A 15,190-nucleotide genomic window follows, 5' to 3' on the forward strand; every position below is an offset into this window, starting at 1 on the left:
GTCGGCGCAGGTAGAACATAGCCGATCAAACACGTGATCACGGCAGAAGACACTCTCTTCGGTGTGTCCGGAAACTGAACAGGCGTCTCGCCGCAGAGAACACCCGACACCATGGCAAAATCCTCTATGTTGATGCCGACCTCCCTGAACTATATGTTAAACGACGACATCGTATCCCAGTGGTGGTCCAACATAGCACGAATCAAACACGGGTTCGATCTAATCGAGGCCCCGTGAATCTCGCGCCAAGCAGCAACCAACGGCCCCATAGCCGACCTCTCTATCAATGCCCTCGAACCGGCCCGGAGAACTTCGTAGAAACCCATGAAAGTTGAGAAGCCTGAGAAAGTCCTCATGGTAGTAATCTCTTGAAATTGGGAATCAAACAAAGTCAGAACACCTACGGCTCCACTCTCCTCCTCTTCGCACTGTAAGACTTGACCGGACGATGAGGACCCCTCTCGACAACCCGCAAAACCCTCTCAAGCCCCTGCCTGGAGACCCGAGGACCTCTCCTGGTAGTAATTCTCCTCCTCCCAGAGGTGCCAACCTTAGACCTCGTCCGAGTCCTCTCAACACCAACAGCCCCAACAACGGGCTCCTCCCTAGCCCCTACGGCTCCCTCACCTCTAGCAGCCTCAACAACAAGCTACTCCTCGAAAGCGTCCTCCACCACTACCTCTAGCGCACTCCCCGGAGTACTAAACGGCCCAGATCCGAACAAAGACTCTAAGGCCTCGGCCATGGACCCAGCGGGCCTAGAAACCCTAGAACACTCGCCTAAAATTAAAACAAAAGCAACATCAGCCGAAATTTCGGCATTACGACATAAAATGGACAAAATACAAAAAAACAGGACCAGCTGGCTAGGGTTTGGTCCAAGTTGGACAGGGTCCTTGTGAATCCCAGCTGGACTGCTTCCTTCTCTTCTTCTAGTGCTCATTTTCATGAATCTGGACTCTCTGATCATTCCCTAGTGGTGGTTACTGTGTTCAAAGAAAGGAAAGTTCATAAAAGATTTACTTTTCTAAATAGTTGGATTGGGCATCCTGACTATGAGGAAACTGTCAAAAGTGCCTGGAAGACTTCTAAAGCTGGTAGTCCCATATTTTATTTCTTTGAAAAGCTTAGGAGTGTTAAAGCTGCCCTTAAACAATTACATCATTCTCACTTTAGCCACATCTCTGATAAAGTTAAAACTGCTCGTATGCAGCTTAAGGTGGTTCAGGCTAATTTCCTTAATGAACCACTCTCCCCCAAATTTATTCATGAGGAAAAACTGGCTATCAAAGAATTCACTCGTCTCAAAACTATTGAACTTTCCATCTTACAACAAAGGGCTAAGATTACTCACCTTCAACAAACTGATACCAATTCCAATTTTTTCTTTGCTAAGATTGCTGAGAGAAGACATCTTCAATTTATTGGTTCAATCAAGGATAAAAGTGGGGTCCTTCATTCTAGTCAGGATTGAATTACTCATGCTTTTCAAGACTATTACTCTGATCCAGTCTGAGATTTAGATGTTGATTTGTTAAGTAAAGATGGTTGTATATTGCCTACTGACCACCATAGTCTTATCAAGAATGTTACCCTGCTGGAAATTAAGGAGGCGGTGTTAAGTATTGACTCAAACAGCAGTCCTGGGATTGATGGGTTTTCCTCAGGGTTTTTTAAATCTGCCCGGTCAATTATTGAAAAGGATTTTTGTGCTGCTGTGGTCAGTTTCCTTAGAACTGGCCATATGGCTAGCTAATGCTACTCTTCTCTCTTTAATTCCTAAGAAGCAGATCCCTGAATTTGTGTTGGACTACAAGCTTATCTCTTGCTGCACTGTTTTTTACAAAAATATTACCAAAATCTTGGCTAATAGACTCCAGCATGTCCTTCCTTCTATTGTTTGAAATGAACAGGCTGCTTTTGTGAAAGGTAGATGTATTTTTGAAAATATTATGCTTTCTCAGGCTCTTGTTAAAGGATATAACAGAATGAACATCTCCCCTAATGTTTAGTTAAAGTAGACATTAGGAAAGCATTTGACTCATTCCAGTGGGATTTTGTCTCACAAATGCTTAAGGTTTTGAGGTTTCCTCCTTTATTCTCTAAATGGATAATGGGTTGCATCTCAAACACCTGGTATTCTTTTATGATTAATGGAGCTATCTCTGGGTTTTTTCCAGGTAACAGTGGCATTAGGCAAGGAGACCCCCTTTCTCCTTACCTTTTTGTCCTAAGTATGGAAATTCTATCTAGGTCTCTCAGAAGACTTTTCTCTCAACCTCAGGTTTCTTATCATCCTAAATGAAGTAGGCTTAATCTCACTCACTTGATTTTTGCTGATGACTTAATGATTTTTGTGAGGGGAGATGTGCCCTCTGTCACTGCTGTTAAAACAGCTCTCTCTCAGTTTGCTCTAATCTCTGGTTTACATGCCAACATTGATAAAACTAATGTCTACTTTGGAGGGGTTTCTCAGTCTATTTTGCAGGAGATCTTAGATGCTATTGGGTTCTCCTTGGGTCAATTCCCTTTCAGATATCTAGGGCTCCCTCTTGCTACTTCTAAGCTCAAAAATTCTATATTTGACTCATTAGTTACTAAAATTCAGAAAAGTATACATCATTGGTCTTCTCAATGTCTTTCCTACGCTGGTAGAGCCCAACTTCTAAATTCTGTGATTTTTGGTCTGGACAATATCTGGTGTTCCAGTCTCCTTCTTCCCATGGAGGTCATTCATCACATAAATAAAATTAGAAAGTATTTTTTTTGGAATATTCCAATGGGTGATAGAAGAATGGTCTTAAAATGTTGGTCTAACATTTGTTTTCCTTGGACCTATAGTGGCTTCAATATTAAGGATCTTCTCTCTTGGAATCAAGCCTTACTTATGAAATGGGTTTGGAAGCTTTCTGTCCCTGCTGCTAGTTTGTGGGCCACCTGGATCGACTTATGTCCTGAAACAGGAAACCATTTGGTCATTTAACAGTAAAGAACAGTTCCCTTCCTGTATCAAGGATATTCTAAAAACAAGGGACATCTTTGTCTCTCTTTCAGAGTCTGTTCAGTATGCTCAGCACCAGTTACATGCTTGGTGTGCAAGCTCTCATATCTCTGTTAACCCTCTGTATTTGTTCTTCAGGTAGCCTACTCCTGTTGGGGATTGGGTTACTAGTCTAAATTACTCTGGGATTCTGCCTAGTCATAGGATTATCTCTTCTATAGCAGTTCAGGGGCAGCTTGCAACTGTGGATAATCTTCAGAGAAGAGGATTCTCTCTTGCTAATAGATGATGTCTATGTGAGACTCATGAAGAAACCCATGCTCATCTCTTCTTTTCGTGTACTTTTTCTCACCATGTTTGGTCTTCTATTCTTCAGTGGATGCAAGTTGATATGCCTGCTTTAAACCTGCAGCATGAACTCTGTCATCTGGCTACCTCTCATATGGCCAAATAGAGAATGCATTGGTTCCAAGTCTCTATTGCTGTTGTAGTGCATTCTCTGTGGACTGAAAGAAACCTCAGGATCTTTGCTCACAGTCAGCTTTCCCTATCTCTTCTGCTTTATAACATCATGTTCAAGATTGCTGTTAGAATGTTCATGCGACATTCTGGGCTTTTTTTAGCAAGTCTACAGCCTGTTTAAGCTTTTTCCCTTTTGATTAGTTTGAGTTGCTCTTTATTGGATAGTTTTGCAAAATGTAATTTATTTTCTTTTTAAGAAATGAAATGATAACTCTTTTGCAAAAAAAAAAATCCAAAAAAAAAAATCACCTGCAAATACAAAACAACAGCAAGGGCAAACCCGCCCGAACCTATCCAGCACAACAAAAACTCACAAAAACGATTCGCCCTTCTTTTCAAAACAAAAGACATGTCAAAGCAACAACAAAACAACTACAAAAACAACCTAACACCCTCGGGCTCACACAAGGTCTGCCAAATAAGCAACAAAGATTCCCGACACAACTAGGCATTTTACACAGCTAAAAAAGTGCAGTTTTACGCCAAATTGAATACAAACAGGTCAAAAATTCAAATTATGACCACAACAAAGCAACGTGACTACAGTTACGGTCCATTTCAAAGCAAAATGGCTCAGTTCGAGTCCAAACAGGCATTTATTTCGTCAGCATAAGACCGTCTGACATGGGCAAAATGTGAAATTTTGCCCCTAACACCCAACGAAGGTTTAACATAGCAAAGACAGCCTCCCTCAACTACAATGCAACCCAGTGGGGCACACAACTCAAGCAAACAAGCATGACATTGCGAAATGAGACGGTCTTTGTATCATTCACGTTTTTCGCGCCTAGGGAGCGGGAACGGGGACCAAAATGCAAACTAAAAGCACCCCTATACTCCTAAACAGGTTTCTAACCTAAAGCAAACATCAATTTCACTCGAAAATGGGCAAATCAAAAACGCCCAAATCAATTTCAAAAGAATTAGGGTTTGTCCTAATTCAATCAACAAAACGCTAACAAATTCAAGTGGAATTAAGAGGTTTTACATACCTTGAAATGGCAAAATGATTATGGCACGAACAGAAGCAATGGCAAGATCAACAATGGCATTTTTTTTTAGCTTTTGGGTGATTTTTGTCGAAGAATAGGGCGAGCCCCTTGTATTGCTAAAGGGCTCGCGCCTCTTTGTTATGTCTTCGTCTTTTCTGGCAACTTTTGGGCTTTTGGCCCAAAACGCGCGTCCAAATTCCAACACAAGAACACTCACAAAAACAAAATAACGGAACACAAGTCCGTTATTTTCGAAAAATTCAAATGACGGAATTAAAAACCATCATTTTCTTCACAAAAACAAAATGGCGAAACTCAAATTCGCTATTTTCACAAAATTTCAAATGACGGAATTAAAAACCGTCATCTTCTTCACAAAGAGCAAAATAGCGAAACACATATTCGCTATTTCACAAATTTCAAAAGACGGAATCAAAAACCGTCATTTCAAAACAAATAACGAAATTCAACCTCGTTATTTCCCACAATTTGTAAGCAACGGAATTAAAAGACCGCCATTTTCAAAAAAACAAAAAAAAACAAAATATCGAAGTTCAAATTCGTTGTTTTCATAAAATTCAAACGACGGAATTAAAAACCGTCGTTTTCAAACAAACGCAAAATACTGAAGTTCAAATTCACTATTTCTCACAATTTTTAAATCGCAGGATGACGGAAGTAAAAACCTCCATCTTCCAAACAAACAGAAAATGGCGCAATTCACATTCGATATTTCTACAAACTCCAAACAACGACAATAAAAACCTTAATTCTCTTCAAAATTCGAAATTAGGAATGACGACAACAGAGGCCGCCATCCGCCAGAGCCACGCTCAAGCTACAAAGGCTTCTCTCTTTCCGGCACCACAAACATCCAATATAAGCATCAAAATTCCCCAGCAGGATATCGGAGGCCTCCCCATGGAGTCGACAAACAAGTCTCTACCCACAACCTTGTTGAAATAAGCCTGATAAAATCCGGCTATTTCCCGATTACTCGACCCCCGACGGCTGGCGAGCCTTTGCGCGCAAACCAGAGACAATTCAAGAAAATATCCCGAAGATGCCTCGGGTATGATTCCTTCCTTTGGCTGGCAAACCTTTGTACGTAGTCTAACGGATTTTAAACGACCCGCACCGACAGTCGACAGACTCTAAACTGTTCCCGAAGACAAGTTCTTGACTCGTACCCCCGAGTCGCCTCGACGTCGCCCTTCCTGATGGCTGGTCCTTAGTCTAAATCCTTTTGACCCGCCTCGACGTTGCTTCGGTCTCCGTGTTTGAATCTTCGATTGAAGTGGGGGTTGTACTTTGACTTTCGCCCTGTCCAAGCATCGATCAAAGTGGAGGCTCTGTAGATACCCAGTATCTTTTGAATCCCCAAAAAACACCCGATGATTATCGGGCTACAACATGCTTAGGAATCGCTACGATTGATCGACAATTTGTGTAACTATGCGTCGGAAAACTCAAAACGATTTCAAAAACAAAACATTTCAAAAAACCTGGCGTGTTTTATGCATGTTGACGGGGTCGCAATGACACTAACTAGAGTCAAAATCAACACCGGATCAAAAACCGACTCGAAATTCAAATCCCGACTCCAACAACAGGTCAAACCGAGTCAAGCACAAAAAAATAAACAACACAAACCTTACATGCTAAGTATACACGGTATACTTGATGGTCAATTACAACAATCATGACATCCAAAACCTAGGATAGAACAAACCATGATTCCAAATGCGTGATAGTGATAAGACAGCTCGAAGACCCGCTAACTTGCTCGCGCCTCTTCGAGTAGCCTATACGGCCACGTCGCTCATAACGCACACAACCACACAATCCTTTATTAATCTCCCTCAAATGCCGCCATTTGAAGGTACGCGAGCGTCCGCCCCCTCTTTTCTCCCTTAAAATTCTAAACCTCGGCTTCCCAAGTAAACAACCGACACGTATTTTCGACGTACCGATCGAAAAAACAAGCCTTACACATTGTTTGGTATCGTCATCGTGCATTAAATCACTTGACCGATCATTTAGACCACCTACCCCATCACTAAACAAAGCAACACGCCTTACTTTGCAAAAACGGTTTTAAACCGAGTTTTCTGACCTAACATGTTTTTACACTTCCGTCGATTTCTCGTCAAGCAACCTATCATGTAAGTATGAGGGTGTAATTAATCCTCTTCTTTCATGTTCTTTTATCTGTTTTTATGACATTAACATGCTAAAACATATATAACATGGTCCAAAATACGGATTGAATGAGCCAAAACCTAGTTTTGACATGAAGCAGAAGCCCTTAGTCACAACTAGGTAGCTCGCACCTGTACCGGCTGCCTAGGTCAGAACTCAAAAGTGTTTGAGTTCATTCTTTCCATTTTCATTTCATTTTTACAATCGGTTTTTACCGTGTCAAATCATTTTTATGATAAATATTTTTAACCATAAATTATATTCGCCCTTGGTTCCTTATACCATGACGGTTTAATCCATGTTTCGGTGATAATATTTGGTTAATTAAATTTTAAAGTGTATTTTAAAGCCTTTTATTCATTTCTTTACATTTTTAAAACAACCATATTAGTCATACATGCATAATCATCCTTGGTTCTACATACCATGTCGGTTTAATCCGCGTACGATACCGAACTTTCACTAATTACAAAGCAATGAACTTAATATAATTAGTTCATATCAAGCATCTTTTTAAACTTTATTTATAAGGCAATGAACTTAACCTAATTAGTTCATAACAAACATATTTTTGTATCTTTTCCTACAAAACTATTCATGTCAAGCTAGTAAAACCGAACCTGACATCGAATATCGTCAACATAATGATGATTATTCAAGTCCCGTTCTTCACCTTAGCATAAAAGCGGTCTCAACGTCCTTTTCCAAGAAAGACGGGTTCTAACACCCTTTTACAAGCGGTTTAACAAACATTTTCAACAACCAGAAGACACCCCTTTGGGTCGTCTCCTAAACAGGCCCTCTGATTTCCAGTTTCCAAACCTGGACAGGCTCCCTTGCATCGCCTTATGGCTCGCGCCTCAATAGGCTTCCAGATGCAGGTCCTGTTTCCCTTCCAGCCCTCGTCTAGGACGATCCCGACTTTGGTTAACACGAATCAAAAAAACAGATCAGATTGACGAATCCGTATTTTACACTTTGCATTTAACAAAACACTTTTCTATGACAAGTGGATCACGTTATGCACCATAAACCTAACTCGGTAAATGGATGTTTAATTTCCGTCTTGCGTGCAAATCAACATTAAATCCAACTTGACATCAATTACTTGATATTTGAATAAACAACTGACATAGTAAATTTAACATGTTAGGTTAAAACTTGTGTATGCGCATTAATGCATTTTCCCGTTTTATATACTTTTGCATTCAACCAACCAAGATCGAGCAGTACAGGCCACTACCGCGGGCGGGATTTGGTTGTCCGATTAAAGGGCTTTCCTATACGTACTCTCACCTCTTACTCAGAAACTTTGGATAGTGGAAGGCCTTATCCAGGGCGAACGAGAGTCATTCTAGCGATAGTTTGCTAAAGAGGGACGATTCCTTATCTTTAGTACCTATGTCAAGCATTACTTCTTGCCTTTATTGACCGAGGTATAAAGTGGATTTGAACGGTTTCTAGGCATCCCATAATTGGTTGGTGGAGACTCCGAACATCTTTGCATCGTTTCGAGACCCTTGTCAAGACGAAACCGACCGATCTACAACGATCCGTTCGAAAGCATTTATTACGCCGCCGAGCGTGGCTTTCCAACTGTTGTATGTGCACAAATTGGCATGTAGATGGCCCATGTCCAAAACACCTCATTTGCTATGACTGAGTTACATTCCTCTCTTGAAGCAACAAGCTCATGGTCATCCTTACTTCATTTCCTTGCAACAACTTCCGCTAGGAAATCGAAGTAAAGAGGCATATCTTTCGATGATGTAAAGGTGGCTTCCATCTTCTTTACTAAGTTCATGAACTTCTCATATCTTAAGTCATCTTTGGCCTCTTCTTGCTCGGCATGCGGGTCTTCTTCCACTATTATCATTTCCACTTTTTCCGGATCAAATTCTGTCTCTTTACTTTCAATTGGTGCTTCCAGTATCTCCTCAAGGACAAACTCATCTTCAATTTCACAATCTATTCCTTTCTCAAACTCGGTAGTGGTTGAACCAAATGTGTCATCATTCCTTTCATTTGTCACAAAGGGTATTGGTAACGAACTATCACCTAGATTAGGTGACACAAGAGATTCTTCCACCTCAATTGCATTCACATCTTTAACATTTGCATGGTCTCTTGATGATTGCCCTTTCCCTAAGTACCCTCTCGGAGGTCTCGTGGTTGGTTAATGCTTGGGAAGCCATTCGAGCCTCCATGTCTTTCTTGATGTTAATATTTTCTTGTTGGTGTGATATTTGGATGTTCTTCACTACTTTCATCATGTCACCAAGTTGGGATTCCATAGTCGGCTCTTGGAACGGTTGCTTAGCCAAAGGTAAAGGGAATCCATTGTCGAATCATTCGTTGGGACCTTGATTATTATTGTTATAGCCCCCTTGAAAAGTTTCCTTAGGCCCTTGGCCATACCCTTCGTCTTGAAATCCTTGAACAAACCTGTGGCCAAACCCTTGATTCGCTTGATTTCCATTTTTTCCTTGGTAAAAGCTTTGATTACCTTGGTTACCCCAAAACTATTGGTAACCTTGAGGTTGCTTCCCAAAATTTCGGTATTGGTTGTTGTTTGACCATTGGTTTTCATTCCCGAAGTTGCTCCTTTGATTTTGGTTTCCACCCCTAGGTTGAGAAAACCCGAGTGGGCGGTGTTTTGCGGTTGGATGTGTTGTGGATTTTGCACATTCGTGCTCTTATAACTCAAGAGTGGGCTATTCCTCATGCCCGGATGGTAGAAGTTGGAATTGGGGTTATAATTGCTTTGGTTGTTGTTGTTGTAGGGTTGCCTTTGTGGCCTCATATTGTTTTTGTAGCTTTGAAAAGCGTTGACATCTTGAACATTGTCATCATACCCCCACATTGCAAGCATTATCGGCACACACATCAAAAGTATGTCTGTTTCCCCCACACAATTCACAAGAAGAGTTAGGAATGACCTCTTCAATAGGTGGACCATGGGAGGCACTAGCTTGGTGCACTTGATTCCTTTGCATTTGCTCAAGTTTCTTGGGGAGAAGATCAAGTTTAGCATTAGTTTCGGCATTTGAGCTCGAAAAGTTCTGTTGTGGATAGCGGCTACTTCTTCACAACATGTTACCTCTTGACCCATAGTTAGACTCCGAGTCAACCATTTTTTTGATAAAGGTCGAACCCTCTTCATCTCCTAGGTGATCAAATCCTCCCCCCCACAGAGGCATTCACAATCTCTTTGGTCCTTGGTAGCAATGTTTGAAAGAAAGTTTGGGTGATGTACCAAGTCGGAATCCTATGATGTGGACAACGTGCAAGAAGGTCTTGGAACCTATCCCAAGCTTCCCCTAGAGACTCTCCATCTTCTTGTTCAAAAGTAGTTATCTCATTTCGGAGCATAGTGGTCTTGGAGGATGGGTAATACTTGGCTAGAAAAGCCTTGGCTAAGGCGTCCCATGTAGTGAATGTGTTTGGTGCATGAATATTTAGCCAATGATCCACTTTGTCCCATAGAGAGAATGGGAACAACATCAATCTCAAAGTAACTTCCGGGACTCCATTGCGCTTCATCATGGCAACCTTGCTTTTAAACATCCTAAGATGGGCATGTGCATCCTCATCAATGTGGCCACCAAAGCTATCCTTCTCAATTAGGCCAACTTGGGCGGGATTTATTTTAAAATTGCTGGGAGCAAGGGTACCAAAGTTTTTTTTTTTTTTGAAAAGGTAAGTTATATATTATGTCCAAATCACCAAATACACTTATAAGGGACACTCCCTTGACTTCTTACACTCGACCAAAGAGCCTTTCAGTCCACTATTTAGCTGATCTAGACATAACTAGGTCACCTTTACATCGAATTCTAGCACATAAATCTGTTCTAAGATTTTGAAACACAATCTCAGGCCTAGGTACAACTTTCTCTAATCTACTACAGTTTCTATGGTACCAAATATGGTACATCAGGCTTGCAACTGCAGCTGCAATGATATGCTTAATCATAAGACACCGCACCCTCATTGTTATCCACCAATTGATCACATCAGTCTCAGATAGTGCCACCTGCAGCCATTTAGCCATCAGTCCCATACATTTCTTGCTGAAAGCACCAGAGAAGAAAAGATGGTCAATACTTTCCTCTGCAATCCCACAAAAGAAACATATGTTCTCCTGAATAATGTGCATTCTAACAAGCCTATCCTGAGTCAGTAACCTATTATGTGCAGTTAACCATATGAAAAAAAGAATGCTTAGGTTGTATCACCCTATTGCTCATCCAAGGATGCCACATAACATTCATCCACTCTTCTTCCAACCAATTGTAACCAATTTGAATAGTATACTGATGCCCAGTAGCTTACCAATGCTCATAAAAAAAGAAACGGTTTGAGAATGTTCTTCACCCAGCAGAGCTTCCTTCAAGCCCAGCTGGAAGATGAAGAAGGTTTATAAGTCTGCCATACCTGTTTCTTTAAATAAATGGCATAAACCTATCGAACCCAAAGATGATCAGCCTTTGCTTCCACCCACCAGACATATTTCCCAAGTGAGCCAATGTTCCAATTGTGAAGGTGTTTGAACCCCAGACCACCTTGCTTCCTTGGCTTGCAAACTCTGTCCCATGACACTAGAGCAGGGCTCTCTTTATATTCATTCCCATGCCATAAGAAGGACCTGCACAAAACATCAATCTTATTCAACACGGCCTTTGTAAGAATGAAAATCCGTGCCCAGTAAGTGTGTAAATAAATGAACACTGCCTTGATAAGGGTTGTTCTTCCTGCATATGAAAGCTTCTTACTTCCAACATTTCTGATTCTCTCAGTCAACCTCTCAACTAATAATTGATAGTCTAGAATCCCCAGTCTTTTAGGTATTATATTGACCCCTAAATATCTGAAAGGGATCTTGCCTCTTTTCATACCCGTGGCTTCCTCAATGTTGTGCATTAGATTCTCAGTTAGACCATTACTATACAAAGTTGATTTACCCTCAATCATCTTCAGGCCTGAAGAACTAGAGAAGGTCTCAAAGTCCCTCAACATAAGGGTAATAGACTCCATATCTCCTCTACAAAACATCACCGAATCATCAGCAAAGCACATGTGATTGAGCCCAATTCTTGCATATAAGAGATGGAATTTAAACCCCTTAACTCTCTGAATTCTTTCCAACAGACGGCTGAGATATTCCAGACAAATTGTGAAGATAAAGGGAGATAGGGGATCTCCTTGTCTCAATCCTCTTTTGTCTTGAAAGTACCCAAAAATCTCTCCATTGACAACAAGTGAATAAGATATTGTACTGACACATTGCATAATCAATTGAACAGTGCTAGATGGAAACTCCATAGCCTCCAACATCTTCTTTACAAATGACCATTCAACAGAGTCATACACTTTTTGAAGATCAATTTTCATCATAATCCTTATGCAGAGCAGGATTTCCTTTTACAGATCTTAATGAGATCTTGGCAGATGACGATGTTACCTACTATGTCCCTTCCTTGAATAAATGCACTCTGTGCAGGATTGATAATCTGAGGCGGTATCCCAGTTAGTGTATTACATATCACCTTGGCCAGACACTTGTAAATAGTGTCACAACAGGAAATGGGGCGAAAGTGCGTCACATTCTCAGGACTCTCAACCTTTGGTATTAGAGTAAGAATAGTATTGTTGCATTCCTTCAGGACTTTACCAGAATAAAAAGCACTCCTTACTGCAATTGTTATATCATTACCCACCACATTCCAGCTGTCCTTTAAAAATTGGTTGCTATAACCATCTAGTCTAGGTGACTTAGTACCAGGAATGGAGAACATAGCAGATTTAATCTCTTCATCAGTTAGAGGAGCACCAAGTATTGTCCTATGAGAAGCACTAAGAAATTTACCACTCCTAACAACCTTAGAGTATGAACAGGTCTAACATTAGTTGATATGCCAAGAAACCCTTTGTAGAACTCCTCAAAAGCAGTCGTAATCTCCTCAGGTTGGGTACACAGTACTCCATCCTTATTTTTTAGCTGATAAACTCTATTCCTAACCCTCCTTTTCTTAATACTAGAGTGAAAGAAAGAAGTATTCTCATCTCTTTCTTTCATCCAGTGTTCCTTTGCTTTTGAGCTAGAAAAAGGTTCCTAGCCTTAATTAAGTTTTTAAGCTCTTCAGCACACTCATGCTCAGTCATACAATACTCCACATTTAAAGGATCAAGCCTTAGTTTCTCTTGAAAATGCATCAAGGAAAGTTCAGTGACTTGAGTAAGATTCTCAATGTCACTGAAGTTTTCCCTGTTCAGCTGCTGAAGTCCTCTCTTCAATCCCTTCAATTTCTGCATAATTTGATACATAGGGGTCCCATGTATCTTATTCTGCCAACCAATAGTTACCAACTCCAGGAAATGCTCAGCCAATGCCACATGTTGAAGTATTTGAACGGGGCCTTCTTCCTTACACCCATTTCATACATGTTTATTAAGCAAGGGCAATGGTCAAAGAGCACTTCAGGAAGGAAATTAGCATAAGATTTAGGAAAATTTAGCAACCATTCATCATTAATGAGTGCCCTGTCTAATATATTGTAAACCTTAGAACCAATTTCATGCTTATTGTTCCAAGTATATTAGGATCCAATGGTTTTCAATTCCTGTAACTGACTATGTGCCATCATCTTTTTCATAGGTGCCATTTCACTCCAAGAGACATCTGCTCCCCTGATTCTCTCATTCACATCAATAACACTATTAAAATATCCAAAAACAATACAGGGCCTAGTGACAGTTGTTGCACAAGCCTTCAAACTATCCCATAAAGAGTTCCTTTCATGAACCTTGTTAAACCCATTGTAGATACCCAGTATCTGTTGAATCCCCAACAAACACCCGATGACTATCGGACTACAACATGCTTAGGAATCGTAGCGTTTAATCGACAGTTTTGCATAACTATACATCGGTAAACTCAAAACGATTTCGAAAACAAAACATTTTCAAAACTTTTCAAACGTACCTGGAGTATTTTATGCAAGACGACGGTGTCGCAATGACGCTAACTAGAGTCAAAACCGACAGCGGACTAAAAACCGACTCAAAAATTCAAATCCCGACTCCAACAACGAGTCAAACCGAGTCAAACATAAAAAACAAACATCACAAAGCTTCCATGTTAAGTATACCCGGTATACTTGAATGGTCAAGTACTACAATCATGCCATTGTGGACATGGCCCACCTGCAAGCGCACTTCGATCTGTGGATATACAACGGTCTTTTGAAAGCCACGCTCGGTGGCATAAAAATGCTTTCGACCGGATCGTTTTAGATCGGTCGGTTTCGTCTCGGTAAGGATCTCAAAACGATTAGAGATGTTCGGAGTCGCCACCAAGCATTTGTGGGATGCTTGGAACCCGTTCGAAATCCACTTTATACCTCGGTCAAATCGAAGCACAAAGCAGCGTTTGACATAGGTACTAAAGATAAGGAAATCGTCCCTCTTTAACATCCTATCTATAGAATGACTCTCGTACGCCCTGGATAAGGTCGTCCATTATCCAAAGTTTTTGAGTAAGAGGTGAAGGTACGTATTGGGAAGCCCTTTAATCAGACACCCAATCCCGCCCGCGTTAGCGGCCTCTACTGATCGATCTTGGTTGGTTGAATACAAAAGTTGATAAAACGGTTTAAATGCATGAATGCGCATCCAATAACTTAAACCTAACATGTGAGAGCTTTCTAAGTCGGTTGATTTAATCCAAGTATCAAGTATAAGATGTCGTGTTGGATTAATGATTGATTTGCATGCAAGACGGAAATTAACCATCCATTTACCGTATTAGGTTTAGGGTGCATAACATGATCCATTTGTCTTAGTAAGGCATTTTGCAACTACGATTTTTGAATAATCAAATAGTCATCTGATCCGTCCTATATACGGGTTAGCCGGAGTCGGGATCGTCCTAGACTAATGCTGGAAGGGAACAAGCCCTGTATCAGGTGGCTATATGAGGCGCGAGCCAGCCGGCGATACAAACGGCCTCCCTCTGGTTTTGAAAATAAGAAATGGAGAACATGTTTAGGCGCGGGTTAGCCCACGGTTTATGTGCCATGTTCTGACCTTTTAGAAAACGTTATAAAACGTATTGAAAATGGGTGTTTGAACCTGGTTTGACTTGAGGGGGTCGTTTAGACCGCATTTGTTGATTTGAAGAACTAGACTCGAATAATCATCATTATTTTGATAATATTCGGTGTCGGGTTCGATTTGGCAACCTTGACATGAATAGTTTTGAAAGTGATTATGGACTAATTGTTTTAAGTCCATTTGAATGTAATTAGTCGATACTCATCATCGTACCCAGGTTAAAATCCGGCATGGTATGTAGAACCAAGGATGACTTTGTGTTGGTGACTAATATGTTTGTTTGAAAATGTAAAGAAATGAAATAAAAGGCTTTAAAATACCTTTTAAATTTCATTAACCAAATATTATCACCGAAACA

General features: G+C 40.7%; 2 protein-coding genes and 1 non-coding gene across 3 annotated transcripts; all 3 read left to right on the top strand.

The window, feature by feature from the left end:
• The first annotated feature begins 324 nt into the window (after positions 1-324).
• Positions 325-1,474, top strand: LOC141601747 (uncharacterized). The gene is made up of 2 exons (XM_074422049.1): positions 325-357; positions 857-1,474. Exons 1-2 carry the CDS (start codon positions 325-327, stop codon positions 1,472-1,474), a joined length of 651 nt encoding a protein of 216 aa, XP_074278150.1.
• Positions 1,475-2,347: 873 nt separating this feature from the next.
• LOC141601749 (uncharacterized) lies at positions 2,348-3,290 on the top strand. Its single transcript, XM_074422050.1, has 3 exons — positions 2,348-2,700; positions 2,842-2,974; positions 3,144-3,290. The coding sequence occupies exons 1-3, from the start codon at positions 2,348-2,350 to the stop codon at positions 3,288-3,290; spliced, it is 633 nt and encodes a 210-aa protein (XP_074278151.1).
• A 6,692-nt stretch (positions 3,291-9,982) lies between these two features.
• LOC141603340 (small nucleolar RNA R71) lies at positions 9,983-10,089 on the top strand. The gene has a single exon (XR_012525222.1). It is a non-coding gene; the product is annotated as a small nucleolar RNA R71 (small nucleolar RNA).
• Positions 10,090-15,190: the final 5,101 nt, after the last annotated feature.

The sequence above is a fragment of the Silene latifolia genome, chromosome 9 (genome assembly GCF_048544455.1).
Source record: "Silene latifolia isolate original U9 population chromosome 9, ASM4854445v1, whole genome shotgun sequence".
Classification (NCBI taxonomy): Eukaryota; Viridiplantae; Streptophyta; class Magnoliopsida; order Caryophyllales; family Caryophyllaceae; genus Silene; species Silene latifolia.